Below are 14,610 nucleotides of genomic sequence, written 5' to 3'. Positions count from 1 at the left end.
TGGGGGTGAGCAGGGAGATGGGGTGAGCCTGTAATGGTGTTAACTGGTGAATTACTGGCTAATTAATAACGCTGAGCGGCATGAGCCTCGCCTCTGCTGTCTGCTCCCTCATTGCTTTCGTAAGTGGGCTTGAAGAGAGGCAATGAGACAAGGCATGTCAAGGAGACACTCTCTCCTGCTCACTCGGTGCTGTGGGCCCACTTTCCCTACTTCTGCAGGCAGCTTCCCCTGGGAAACTGGAGTTTCCTGACCCTATTTAAGGGAGGCAGTTTAATGCTGAGAGAGAAGAGGAGGCTGGAGTGCTGCAGAGGTGGGAGCCTGGGGTGTCTGGAGGTCAGGGGTAGCTGAGAGGGGTGCCAAAGGAAAGCACTGAAATAAAACCAAAACAAACAAACAAGCAGCCTCCCCTTGCAATGGGCTGAGGCCATGGTTCCTGCAAACACCCCCACAAATGGGAGAGCAGGCAGAGCTTCATGCCTCCTGCAGATCCCAGCATCTGCAAGCTGAAGTGCTGCAAGGTCACTGGCCCTCCTGTGCTGTGGTGCCTGTTGGTCCCTGCCAGCACTGGCCAGGAGATGGCTGTCCCCCCGTCCTTCCGTCCCCCCGTCCTTCCGTCCCCCCGTCCTTCCGTCCCCCCGTCCTTCCGTCCCCCCGTCCTTCCGTCCCCCCGTCCTTCCGTCCCCCCGTCCTTCCGTCCCCCCGTCCTTCCGTCCCCCCGTCCTTCCGTCCCCCCGTCCTTCCGTCCCCCCGTCCTTTCACCTCGTGTCTCCCAGCAGCCTGCATGCACCAGGGATGTTGGTTGGTACCATAACCCCTGTACTCACACCCTTGGCCCGACCTTGCCATGCTCCCTGCCTGTGCTTCCCTAATGAGGCAGTTTGCTGTTAATGAGCTAATTGTTGGCATAATTATTTATCGAGGGTGGTGTTGGCATCGAGGCAGCGGGTGCTCCTTGTGGTCCCAAAGCGCAGCTGTATTTGTCGTTTCCCAGAGAGTTTGTTGAGACAAAGCAGAGAGGAGTAAACATGGTAAACATCTCTCCTCTTGCATATTCAGCAGCTGAGGGGTTGGGGAAGCTGCAGATAGAGTTCAGAGAGAGCAGACACTACATCTAGGGTCTGCTGGGGCTTAAATACCTTCATGGCATTGCCCTTTACCCCTCTGCTGCTGCTGGTGGCCAGGTGGAAGTTGCTGGGAGGCTTTACCAGGGCTGTGGGGCTCCAGGCTGTCTGGGCTGAAGAGTGTTTTTTCCCAGCAAAGAGTCTGGAGGATCCTGAGTATCCAGATGGAAGATGGGTATCGGCTGAAGCATCTCTCCCATATCATTTTTGGTTGGGAAGATAATTTTCTTGGGTCTGCTTTTTTAAAATGTTAAGCCTGGTAGAGAGGTCCTAATTTGCCTTCCCCTTCCCTGTTTCTTGTGGTTGCAGTGGTGTGTGTGGTGCCCCATGTTCCTGTTTTGGAGATCCCTGCATCTCTCATGCTTGGCTGTAGGAGTTTCCCTGGTTTGGGGAAGGACAAGCAAAGGTCAGGCAGGGAAGGGAGTCGACCTTTGGCTGTGCACTAACTCAGGCACCCAGCAAAAACAGAAGTTATAGGAACTGAAGAAGTAGCCCAGCATCCCCAGACAGCCTAGGGAGGCGGAACGTGACCAGCTGGCGTCCTCCCCGGAGCTCCCCCGCGGGAAGGCTGGCACGGAACTGGGTCCCCACTGCAGCCTCCAGCAGGACTGCTGGCCTTGGGGCCAGCGTGGTGGCACGGCAAGGAGGATGAGCAGCCTCACCGTGCCTGGGAGGCTGAAGCCCTCGTGGCTACGAGTGCATTGCACTGGAGCATGGAAAAGCACTGTGTTTTCTCTCCTCCCTGTAAGTGACCGTGGGTTGCTGGTGGGAGCTGGTCTGAGCTGCCCCTCACTTCCTGGGCCAGCAGCGAGTGGGAATTGCAGAGCTATGTGTTGCCCTTGGTATGTGGGGCTCGGGAGCTCGGCAGTTTCCCATATGCTCCATGCACATGCTGTATGGATTTAAAACCCCTTGGGGACTGGCATGCATTTGGAAGCTGCTGCTTGCCAAAAAACCTCTCTCCCCTTTAAATTCAAAGTTACATAAGGAAACTTGTGAAGCAGAAAAATCCTGTGGCCAGAGCAGCCTGTCTCCCCATCGACTGTACCTGCCTTGCTGCCTGACTTCCTGCACCTAGGCTTGCTGCCACCCATGGGGGTTTGGCCAGAGCCCCTTGCTGCCTGGGATGAGCAGGGAGCTGCAACGGGTGGATTTTGCTGGTGCTGTGTGACCACATGAGGCCATTGCCTAGCGTAGGGTCTCTGGGACACCCATGTGTCCTCAGGCTGGATGCTCATGTCCATGTTCGGCTCAGGGCGAGGCAGTGAGGATGCTTGATGGAGGGGGTCAGTGCTGTGGAGCTGCTCCTGGTCCCAATCCTCTGCTTGCATCTTGGCTTTCACAGGAAACATCCCTCTGGGTTCACCTTGCCCATTGTGGAGGTCCCTGCCATCACAGCCTCAAGGGCAGAGAGGGGCTGGTGCAGCCCTGTTGCTGCCTCTCCATGGGCAGAGTTTGCAAAAGCCTCTCCCAGACCTGTGGGCGAGCTCTGAGCCGAGGAGGCAGCTGGCTGAGCCAGGCGCCTTGTCTGGGGCAAGGCAGCATGAAAAAATGTGGGGATTTCCCAAAGACATTCGGCAGGAGGAGGAACAGGGCTGGCAGGTGGGTAGCGTTTTTGCTGGAGGCTCTGCTATGTGAAGTGAGGCTCTTTAGGAGCCTTGGACCTGTTTGTCTTGGCACGGCCTTGGCTGGGAAGCATTTCGTCTCAAGGGGAAGGCTGGGGCGCAGGATTCAGCCCCTCCTGCCTTTCTGCCAAGCCATTTTTTTTTGAAGCGAGTACCTGGATGAGGAGGAGACGGGTGTGTGTGCTTGTGCTGGCATCCCACATGTCTGAGACAGCAGCAGCAGGGATGGAGGGCAAGCAGAGATACTGCCCTGGCTCCTGCTGGGTTTGTGAGTGCAGAGGACTGACAGCCTTAGTCTTGGTCAGCAAAGCTTGTTCAGATGCAAACATCCCTGCATGCCTTGGATGCATCCCAAGTGCCTTACATCAGTGCGTAAGGAATTCTAGGGAAGCATCAGCTCATCCCTTCCCTTGGCTGGTGAGGTGAGATGGCTGAGACAGGAGGGGCAAGGAATGGGGCTGCTGAAGCTACTACCATAGCTGATGGGGTGGAGGTGGGAGGTGGCTAATGATTGCCTGGGGAGGTCTGGCATGTCAAGGCATTGACAAAAAGCTCATCTCTCCTCTGTTTTCTTCTGACAGCCACTGCAGATCGATGACAATTTCTGTGGCCAGGATTTTAACCAGCCGCTGGGTGGGACCGTCACCATCGAGGGGACCCCGCTTTTTGTGGATAAGGAGGATGGGATGACCTCAGTGGCTGCCTACGACTACAGAGGACAAACCGTTGTCTTTGCCGGCACGCGGAGCGGGAAGATCAAAAAGGTAGGAAAGCTCTTGGTGATACTGATGTGAAGGGATGGCTGTTCACCTCAACCATCTTTTAGAGGTACAGGTAGGGCTGTGCTTCTGTCATAGCATGACCATATATTGGGGGTAACATTCAAAGGGGCAGTGAGGGGCAATCTCCCCTTGCTTCTCTCTGCCAACCAAGTTTACAAAACCTCTGTCTTTTGGAAGGGTTGAGTTCTTGAGTCCTGACCACTGGTGGGTCAGAGCCTGTTCTGTTGTGTCTCGGGGCAGGTGGGATTACCCTGTAGTTGCCATGGGCCAGACTCCATCTGTCCAGATCCGTATGGCTTTGCCATTGACCTGGGCAGGCTGAGCAGAGGTGGGTGCTGATGGTTCCAGCCCAGCATGTGGGCTACTGCTCTGCCCATAGCCCACCAAGGCACAAAAGGCTGCTTGTTAGTGGCAATTAACAAATAGCTCCATGCATGCCTTTCTCTGCCTGCATCTCCACAGGGCATGGATTTCCTGTTATCATAACATCGTGCCTATAATTACAGCTGTACATGCCCTGTATAAACACAGCTTGCATTAACTGCATCCTCAGCCAGGGAGGGGCAGTGTGAAGGTCCTGGTTTGGTCCCTGCCAGGGGCAGGAGGACCAGGGCTTGGCTGGAGGGTCTGGCCCATTGCTCTGTGGCTTGTGAGGTGCTCCAGCACCCTGTCCAGGGCACAGCACCCTGCAGTTTTGCTGCTTCCCCATATCTGTTCTGGTCAGGGATCCCTGGAAGAGGCAGGGTGGCTTCCCTAGCAAGAACCAGGAGCAGGGTGCCCTTGTGGGTGATAGTCCCCATATGTCCTGCTCGCCCTGCTCGTGTTTCCCCTGTACCCCTGACCTGCCTTTGGCCCTGCCTATTAGCAGCATGTTTGGGACATCGGCAGCATGTGGTGGGGGGGAGGCAGGATGCTGGTGGTCCTCTCCAGCCCCACATCCTCCGCTTGGATTTCTGTGGTCCTTGGTGGGGAACACGGTGGCGCCAGGGCTAAGCAGGGCTGTGGGGAGCTGACGGAGGCAGTTTGTCCTCCCTTCCGGATCGATGGGGGATCCGGAGGGACTGGTGTCATGTTACTGGTGGCTTCTGCTGCTGGGCTCCAGATGGGAGGTTTTAAGCGGGGATGGGAAGGAATGTGCATGTGGGAGGAGGCTTCACAAAACCATGGGGGCAGTGTGACACCTCTAGTTACCTATTTATCTAGAGGGGTTGGTAGTTGCTTTTTACACAAAGCAATTTGTTTTTTCCTCTCCCTCCTTTTTTTGGTTTTTCTCTGGTCATTTTGCCTTCAGAGCCGATTGCAAGTGGTGTTGTAGTGTGGGTGCCTGGCTGGAGTGGCTGAGGCCAGGACTTGGAGCCCAGGTGTGGTTTGAACATTTTTCTCTCCTGCAGGGCTTTCCCCTACTTATTTTGTTGGTTTCTTAATTCACTGCCCCAAAGAGATGGTCTGGCTCTCTGTCCCTGCCAGGGCATGAGGACATGGAACAGAAGCTCCATGAGGAATGAAGAGATGGGTTTTAATCCTGTCGCAGCACTGGGAAGCTGGGCAGGTTTTTTAGGCTTGTCCTTCCTGGAGTCCCCAAAACCCCTGGGGTTGCAGAGCTCTCCCCTGGCAGTGTGGGAGCACTTTACAGGCTCTGAGCCCTGTGCTGCTGGTTCCCCCCCTTGTCCCCTGCCATGACCTTGGGGTGAGCAGCCCAGCCTTTCTGCATCAGCCCCTGCCTGGCTGCCCAGGAAAGCACTGCCTCAGCAGCTACCTGATCCTGCTGCCTGGCTGCTGGCAGGACTGGAAGGAGGGAGGGGAGGGCTCCCCTGTCTCTGGGGACCTGCTAACCTGTCCCCAAGTGGTGTTGACTTGTCCTCAGCCAGGGGATGAGGTACAGCAGGGCATGGCTGAGGTGGCTTCACTAGGCAGAGGGTGCAGGAGGGGTGCATCCCGCAGCAGTGGTCACAATCCCTCTGCTTTTAAGCCATTGACTTTTCCCACCATGCCCTTGGGAAGTGCCTGTCTTAGGCTTGGTGCAGCCTGGTGCCTTCTCTGCCCTCTGGCCCATCCCTCGGCATTTCCTCTGGGTTGGGAGGGCTGCACAGACAGCTGGGTGCTCCCCTCCCCATTCCCAGGAGCCCTGTAATGGATGCTGCTCTGCTGAGAGGACCTTCATCTTGCCATCTGGGCCGGGGTAAGGTCAGGGCAGAGTCACTGTCGCGTCTGGATTTTCCTTGGATGGCAGCTCTCATGCCCAGCATTTGTCCAGGCTGTTTTGTGCAGACAGAGCCTCCCTTTGTCCCCCCAAAAAAGCCACATGAGCCTCTGGCTGCCCTGCAGCCTCTGCCCAACCCTGTTGTCAACAGTTGCAGCCACAAGGCCAGGGTGCTGGGCAGCACCTGCTGCCGGCGCAGCTGCTGGGAGACCCACATTTCAGGGAGGGGGTGGAAGGATATTACAAGCAATGTGAAGTTTTCAAAACTGGCTTTGGGGCAGGAGACACTGGGGGGCATGGAGATACAGGATCCATGGGATGCTGAGTGGGTCACAGCAGCGAAGCTCATGGCAGCTGGTGCTCTGGTTGTCCCTGCTGGGTTACCGGGCAGACCATTATCTTTGGCTGGCCCTGAGTTATGCAAAGAGGCCAGGCTTGGAAAGCCCACGGCTCCGCGTGCTCGCCGTCCTCTGTGCCAGCAGTCATGGGATTGGGGTGGTTGGGAAATTCCTGCTGCTGCTGGGTGAGCCATGCAGGGATGACTTCCCGTGTGGTGGGGGCTGGCGCTGAGCCACTTCCTCGTCCCTCCCAGCTGGGTGTGTGGGGGACCCGGTGGCATCGCACCCTGCAGTCTGAGGGTGCTGGGGATGGGGAAGTGACATGGGGATGTGAGGTGTCATCCTGCTGCAGTGGGGATGGCCAGGGGGTATTTGCACAAGGAAAATGAGGCTTGCTTCCTAATGCCTGGGGTTTTTTCTGACGACCACCTGTCCTTGTTTGGCAATATTTTAATTGGGTAGCTGTCATTTTCCCAGGTTGCCTTTCCCATTTCTCGGTGGACGGAAAGCTGTGTGTGTAATTGCAGTGGCTCAGCCACGTGCTGGGGAGGCATGTTCGACACTACACTCACAGTCACCTCGTAACTCGCCTGTGCCAAGGACTCGATTTTGGGTGTGCTTCAGGTGTTACATGGAGAGAAGGAAGAAGGATGGTGCTGGAGAGGTGTGCTGGTGGTGCAGCCTCCTCCCAGTAACTGCACCGTGCTGGGCTGGCTGCTTGGAGCTGGGGCAGTGGGGCATCTTGGGAGGTGCAGTGCAGAGACAGGGCTGCCCTGGTTAGCTTGCCATCTGCTCCTTGTTATGCAAACAAGGCACTGCCTTAGGGTTCTGCTGAGCTCTGGTGAGGCCCTTGTGGATTGACCCAGTTTTGGGTGCCACCAGGTTATTTTTGGGGGAGTGATTTGAGCTCCTCACTTGAAGCAGCCAATGGCTCCCTGCCTGCTGCCATCTCTTGGAGGCTGTGAGCTGTCTCTCCTGCCACAGCTCTGCAGGAGATACCCAGCACCACCTGGGATCCAGGTGCTGGAGATCCCTAAGGTGGGTGTGCTGGTACGACAGTGCAGCCAGTGTATCCCGGCCAGGATAGCTTTTGATTACACATCCCACGTGGCCAGACTGGATCTCAGTTTTTTGAGGATTATCAGGCTGCCCAGTCGCCAGTGTAATCCCTGCAGCTCCCTGCCCTGTCCCGAAACTGACTGGCCTCGGGTGTGAACACATCAGGATGTGTCTCCATCAGAATCTGCTCCCCCTCAGGGCTCACGCTTGCTGCAGCTTGTTTATTCTCTCCCACGGAAAACACAGCTGAATGGGCCCCACGTCTGGCTTCCTTGGCTTCTTCACTTTGATAATAATAATAAATAAACTCTCCATGCTAAGTGGGTCATCCCCATCCCTACACAATGGGTGGTGGTGCTCCTCTCCTGTCCTGGGGAGGGTCAACGGGTTCCCTGCAGGCCCCTGTCCTGCTGAGGTCAGGGAGATGAGGATGCTTCAGGGGACCAGATTTGGGAGCCTTTTGGTGCATTCACAACCCTTTGTCTGTCTGGGCAGTAGGATCTGAAAGTAGGTCCTGTGGGCATGGGGGAAAGCAGCTGACCAGCGGCTTTTTGGGAATTTCCACTTCCTACTGCCTCTCTTCCCATCACAAAAGCCCCCATGTGTTGGCCTCTTAGATATGGTGCATGACCTGATTATGGTTCACATAAGCTGGAGGGAGAAGCCGTCAGACTTCCTGCCCACTCTGCTGGTCCCCATCCCCGCGGATCCTTTCGCGTCACCCTCTGCTTAGAGCTCGGGGTAAGCGGCTCTGGCTGAAAAGAGGCCCTTTGTGCCTTGGCTCGTGAAATCTGGCTCCCAGAGCACCCAGGAGGGCTCAGCCCCCCTTGTGACCCTGTTGTTGGCTACCCTACTTACTGCCTGTGCCTCAGCAGGCTTTTTTGGGGATGTTGCAGATTTGGGGTGTGAAACCTGCCCTGGTGGTGTCAGCCTGTGACCCTTGAGGACTCCCCAGGCATTGACCCCATGGCAGCCCCTGAAAACCCTCTCCTGCCCATGTTGTTGACTCTCCCCAGCTGGCTGCCCAGCACAAGGGCCTTTTGTTCCTCCTGCCTTTTCCCTCTGCCTTCTCCCGCTTCATCCCCATCGCACCCTCTGGGGACCCCTCGCCCCCTCCCCACATGCATGCAACCCCTGTGGGCCCCTGTGCCCAGCCCTAGGAGGGAGCTGGGCTCCTCGGAGCATGCGTCTGCACCTCTCCCCAGTCAATGGCAATAATTTTATTGGCATGACAAGGTAGCCGACGGTTGCCAAAGTGAATCCATCAAATACCTCACGGCAGCTCCCCACCCCCTTGAGAGCTCTTGCTGGAGTCATCAAGCTGTTTTAATCAAGGTGGAGGCTGGAAAGCTGGTGTGTTAAGTGGATGGGGTGGGTAGGAGGGGGCGGCGGAGCCTTCCCTGTCCCTCTGCTCATGGCGGGGAGCGCTCGGCATCGCCCCATTCCTGCTCAGCAGGAAGGGGCCCCACTCACCAGCACTGGCCTTTGTTGAGCCGCCCAGCTCTGAACAGGATGTCTCATTGTTGGAGGAAACAATTAGAAATTCATCGTGAACTGTTGGCCCTGGGGACTGGCCTGGGTGATGGGGCTGGGGCCGGGGCTGCAGACAGCTGCCAGCTACGTCCTCGAGTGACTCCTGGAGCGGGATGCCGCCAGGGGTTTGGGCTCCTGCTTCATGCGGGATGGGTGGGGCATTGCCATGCCCCTGGCTCTCTGAGGGATACTCACGCAGTCTCAGGAAGGGAGAGGAAGTGTTGGGGTGCTCCCTCCCCCCAGAATCTACTCTCTCCGTGCACCATAGCCCCAGGCTTTTTTACTCACAAGCCATAACCCTCATTTTTTCTGCGCCCCCCCCCCCCCCCATCTGCTCAAAGCCAGCAGGTGAGCAGGGCCTGGCTCCCGGCCAGCCGGGGAAGCAGCGGCAGCATCCAGCCCTGCTCCAACCTTCCCCGCCGAAAGTGCTGACAGTGCACGTCTCGCTTCTCCCTGGCTCCGGCGCCGGGAGCGCTCCCTGTAACCCCCATCCATCAGCCTGCAGCCGCTGGCGGGTGAGGCAGCGTTCCTGCCGGGCTTCGCTGGTGTCAGGGCAAGGTGACTTTTAGAGAGCGGCGTGTTGCGGGACCTGGAGGAGGCTCAGGGATGGAGGTGGATTCTGAAGACCCCCGTGTCTTCAAAAGAGCTGCTGGGTGCAAACGTGGCTTCTGTAATCACTGAAAAAGGAGTTTGAGGATAAAACACCCCTTGGCAGCCCCCTGAGCTGGCTCGTGGTGCCCTGGGGGGTGTGCTTAGGAGCTGGTGGGTCTATGCCAGCCAAATCCAGCAGCACCCCCTTCCTGCAGACCAGCCTGTGCCCTAGCAGGGAATGCCACCTTGGAGACAGGGTGGAAATAGGGCTGGGAAAGGAAAATGCAGGAGCCTGCAGGTTTGTGCCTGTGTGCTGTTGCTGGTCCTGCTCCTGTTTTTCACAAGGCTTGTAAGGCAGTGGTAGCCATGGCTCAGCACTGCTGGGAGAGCAGAGTGGAAGGGTGATGCTTTGGGGTCGTTGGTGGCGACACTGAGCCCCCTAAACCTGTAGGCAAGAGTTGCTGGAGCTCTGCATTAGGAAAAAGGTTGTGTGGGCTTCCCTGTCACTGGGGCTGTGCAGCACTGGCACGGAGTGCTGGGTTTTTCCTTCCGGGGTTGCTTTAGTTCGTGAGGCATGAAGCTGCTGAGCATTTTCTTCTGACCCTGAAAGAGGGCCTGTAGCCCCCTCCCGCGACCCATATTTTGCTGAGAAGAGCAGGAGCATGACTCTTGCTTTGGACCTTGCCTCTTGCTGGGGACCTCTGTGGTGGCCCCATGGGGACAGGGCAGGGTGAGAAGCTACCCCATTGAGATGGAAATGATCTGGGAGGCCCCAGCTCTGTTGGGTCCCTCTTGTTGGAGCTATTGTGCCTATTCACAGGCTTGAACACTGACTAATTTTGGCTTTTCAGGTGGGAGAATAGCCTAGGCCTCCCACCAAAGGCAGTGGAGAAGAGGGAGGACAAGGGAAGGCCTTGGCCCATCAGGAAGGTGGTGGTTTGGGAGGCAGGGGCTGGGAGTACGCCTGGGTGGGAAGGAGCAGTGCTGGTGTCCTGCCTCACCTTTTTTGCAGTCCCATTAATCCAGATTAATGGTGTCTGAGGAATTTGCCCTGAGCCTGTGGCGTGCTGGAGGAGGGAAGATGCTCAGCACGGACCAAGCTGGTTTCAATGTTGTCTGGGTCTGCTCATGTCCCAGCACTGCCTCTGGTAGAGACATGACAGTGGGGCAGTTCAGCCATCCCCAGTCCCTGTAGGCTGATCTCCCCACTCCTCTTCTCCAGACTGGGAGGAAAGTCTGTCATAAATCAAGAGAGAGGCTGAAGAGAGGTATGGCACTTGGGGATGCAGGACGTGGACACCAGTTCCCCCTTGTGGGCTTTGACACACATGGGGGTCGTTTGTCTCCACTGCAGGTCCAGGCAGGGACAGGCCTCAGCCCCAGGCCTCTCAGAAAAGCTGCTGTTTGACCTTGTTAGTTATGGTCTTTTCTGAAGTGGATCAGGAGAATGGATGCTGATGGCAGGCTGGTACTGATAGGGGAGGCAGCAGGAAAGTGCCCTGCAGGGTCAGCATCGTAGGGTGAAATATGGAGGTGAAGGAGCCAGGGCAGGTGTTGGGTGGTGGTCATAAAGGTCCAGACCCCTGGCATTGTGCCCATGTTTCTCCAGCTTCTTGGGCAGTGGGGTGTGGGCAGCAGTTCAACCCTGTCCTGTCTGATACCCAAGAAGGCATGGGCTGTGCTGCAGTTTGTGTCCAGCAGGACCAGAACATGCAGCCTGCATCTTGCCTGGGTCATGTTTAGTCTGTGTGCTACAGGTCAGGGCTGTGCTGGTGATTCTGCTGGCCTCTCAGATGAGCAAATAACCAGCAGCTTGGCTCATCAAAGGATGCTGGAGCCACAGCGCTGGGGTTTGGACATGCTGCCTGGCTAAGGAAAGGGGTCTTCCAGCCTTGGGGAACCAGGGTGCTAATCCTGTCTTAAGCCATCGCAGTGAGGGTAACTCTTAGTGTTTTACATGATGGTGCTTCACGATGAAATGAGTTTGATGGGTTCTGGCTTTAATCTCTCAGCTGGAGTCAGTGGCCTGGCTGAGGGTGAGTTGGAGCAGGCTGGTGGTCAGAGCATCTCAGGAGCAGTGTCAGAGCCCCAAGTTCATGGGATGTACTGTAGGTGCTGTATCCACTTGTCATTCCCTTTCTACCCAGCATGGAAACATTTCCCCTTCCCCCCACCAGAGCTTGAAATATCTCCAGCTGCTGCATGCCAGCCCCATATTCTTCCTCTCCTGCCCTTTACTGGGTCCTTGAGGTTCCTGTATCTCACCTCAGAGGAACTGTGTTGGAGGGCTTTGCACTAATAAACATTCTTGCACCAACACCCCTGCCCCAGCTACTTCCAGGCTGGGAAAACTTTCCCATAACCCCCTGTTTGCCTTTCCTTGGCATTACAATTGGGTCAAATCTGGCAGGGGAGAGTAGGGCTGCAGGGTGATGCAGTGGGGGACGTGTGTGGGAGAGTGCTACCCAGGGATTGGTGCTGGATTTTAGGGTCCCTGGGTGCTTTCCTTGGGTGGCCTGTGGTGTACCAAAGCTCATCCTGGCACCTCCCCACTCTTTGTGTGCCCTTGGACCAGCCGCCAGCACAAAACCTCCCTGTGGCAGCGAGAGCAATTGTCTACATGGGAAGCAATAGTGGGAAAGTTTTATTTAATGGATGCTTGGTGCTTTTAATGCCATTTAGCAGCTGGAGAGAAGGAAGAGAGCCAGTGCTGTGTGACAAGCAGGCTCTCTGCAGACTGAGGATGGGCTGAGGTGTTGGGGAGCTTCCCTACAGTCTGGCAGAGAAAGGCAGGATAATCTGATAGTGCTTTAATTTTTGCCATGCTTTGTGCTCTTGAGGGCAGCATTGGTCGGTCTCTCTGTGCTGGGACATATCTGGCATGGCTGGGGTGCTCAGTGAGGGGATGCAAGCAGCAGTCATACTGGTAGAGTCAAGGCTGCAGGAAGCATCCCCCTCCTGCTGTAATCCCAGTATGGGTGAAGAAAATGACACCAGGCTGAAAAAAGCATGCGTGGATTTTATTAGCTACAACCCTAATGATGTATTTTGAATTGCTCTCCTGCGTGGATAAAAATTACCAGACCTTGAACAAAGGGGGAAAAAAAAAAAGTCTCTGACCTTGAAGCTGTTCGTTCACTTGTCTTCATTTCATTTCCCTCAGCTGGGGATGCGGGTCAGTTTTGGGTGCTATTTATAGTCTGCTTCACTTGACGTTTTTCTTTACAAAGCAAAAGGTTGTCACCTTTGTTTCTGATACTGCAGAGAGGAGCTGCTCAAGGGAAAAGGAAGAATAAATGAGAAATTTTTCAGTGTATTCCTGTCCGTGGTAAAGCTTTGTAATCTGGAAAGATCAAAAAGCCCTGAAGTGCCGTGCAGAGCTCCTCATGCAGAGGTAGCCAGGGTCTGTGCTGCCTGGACGGGCACGGGATGATGCTCTGCTGTGCCAGCCTGTACCTGCAGGGACTGGTCAGAGCCTTCGTCTGCTCCAAAATGATAGTGCTTTCCCTTCCCGGGCAGCTTGGCTCACTTCTCCTCATCCGGTGCAGTTGGCTTTGGTTTAAGCAGCATGTGAGCTTAAATCTTCCCTTCTCCCACCCCTCCAAAGGAAGTCATGGCTGTGTTTCCCACTTTCCCTAGAGCCACCCACCCAGAGGAGTCCTGCTGCTGAAATGGCATCACCCGCCGGTGCCTGCATCCCCTCCTCTGGCCCCATCCCTGACTGACAGACTCGTTGAAACAACAAATGTTACCATAATTTAATTTTCAGGCAAACAATAGTCCGGGGACAATGTTAAATTCATGAAACTGGCTTAATGCGATGAAATTTAATGAAGCAATTTGTGCACTAGCGTGGCTGTGTGTGGCTGCGGGGTAGTGGGGAGGCTGCTCCGTTCTGCCAGGCTGTCCCTCTTTGCTGACGAGTCGGGGAAAAGTTCATGCTCCAGGGGAAGGGAGGATGTTTGTCCTGCTGCTCCCCAGGCTCATGGGGTGCAGCTTTCCCATCCAGCTCCCTGATGCTGCTGCAGTGCGGGCCGAGAGCCGGTGAGTTCGAGATCTATGGTTTGGCCAGGAGGGGAAGGGTTAACGGGAGCCTTTATAGGCAGGAGGGGGCTTGGTCTCTGCATTTCCTGGTCCTTTTCTTCCTCTTGTATCCTGAGAAGGTTCCTTCACCCCCACTCCCTCATCCCCAGCACCCTGAGCAGGGGCCCTGCAGGGGGAGACTTTTGCTGAGGGCAGGGCCAGGGAATTGCACCTCAGGGCTGGCACCAGGGGAGGGTCCAGGCAAAGGGCTCCTGGCCATCCTGCTGCTGATCTCCAGCTTCTCCTGGAGACCTCTTATCTCCCCTGGTGCCCTGGGGTGCTACTGTGCAAGAGTGAGCAGTGTGGCCATAGTACAGAGGGGACAGAGGAGCTGTTTCCATCTGCTGGATGTGCATCCTGGAGGGATTCTCCTTGTGGAAGAGGAGAAATATTCAAACACACTTTGTTCCTCCAACCCCTGCTTTGGGGTACTAGATGGAAGCCTTGAATGCTGTAGCACCCCATCTCCCATGCATGCAGCACTGGCTCTTCCCAACAGCGATTGCCTCTAGGGCCACCCTTGGGTTGCAAGGTCCACGGGGCTGTTAACTGAGGCTGTTCCTTTTGTAGCAAGAGTTAGGAGCAATGCTGTACTCAGGGAACACAGGCTTGTCTTTGGCGTGGAGGGAATTATGTTTCACAAAGCAAGTGAGAAGAGGCAGTTTGGAGGCTGGAGAGCCCTGCTGCTTGCTCCAGGGGTGGACTGGATTTGTGCCACCTCACCAGCATCCCTCAGGCACCCTGGCACCGGTAACACACAGGCTTCTTCTGTGTCCCAGGAGATGTTTCACTGCTGTTTCTTTTCCCTTGGTGATTGACAGAGCTCTGCAGATCTTAATTATGTGCTGGCATCCATGGAACAAACCTGGTGTTGTCATAGCTGGAGGCTTAATGCTGGCAATGCTGCTTGCTGGGCTGGTCAGGCACAGAGATAAGAGGCTTCCTTGCCTTTTTGTGGACAACTTGGTCTCCCTGTGGGATGCGACGGACTTCTGAAGTTGTGTGGGTGGGAACTGGGGCAGTGGTGGTTGAACTGGCAGTGTTAAATGTATGTGGGAATGATTTTGCTAGGAGCTGGAGACTCATGGATGCTGTCTCCTTAGGGGTGGAAAACAAGGCCACTTAGTCCCATTTCCCATCCTGAAGTAGACAGCATCCATGCATCTCCAGCAGGGCTTTTCTCATTTGCAGACGTTATCCCCAGCCCTCTTGCATCCCCCCAGGCCTCCCAGCAACAACCCTTGCCAAAACCTGAGCTCCACCAAAATTGTGTCACTG

General features: G+C 55.8%; 1 protein-coding gene across 4 annotated transcripts in view; it reads left to right on the top strand.

Moving 5' to 3' along the window:
* PLXNA1 (plexin A1) overlaps positions 1-14,610 on the top strand; it is a 119,258-nt gene that overhangs the window by 17,752 nt on the left and 86,896 nt on the right. For all 4 annotated transcript variants that reach the window (XM_051627384.1, XM_051627382.1, XM_051627381.1 and 1 more), the window contains exon 3: positions 3,328-3,510. In XM_051627384.1, the coding sequence (XP_051483344.1) occupies positions 3,328-3,510 (183 nt within the window). The remainder of the gene's footprint in view (positions 1-3,327; positions 3,511-14,610) is intronic.

The sequence above is a fragment of the Apus apus genome, chromosome 9 (assembly GCF_020740795.1).
Source record: "Apus apus isolate bApuApu2 chromosome 9, bApuApu2.pri.cur, whole genome shotgun sequence".
NCBI classification, from domain to species: Eukaryota; Metazoa; Chordata; class Aves; order Apodiformes; family Apodidae; genus Apus; species Apus apus.
Note: the sequence above shows the minus strand (reverse complement) of the source record. Positions and strands in the feature narration are given on the sequence as shown.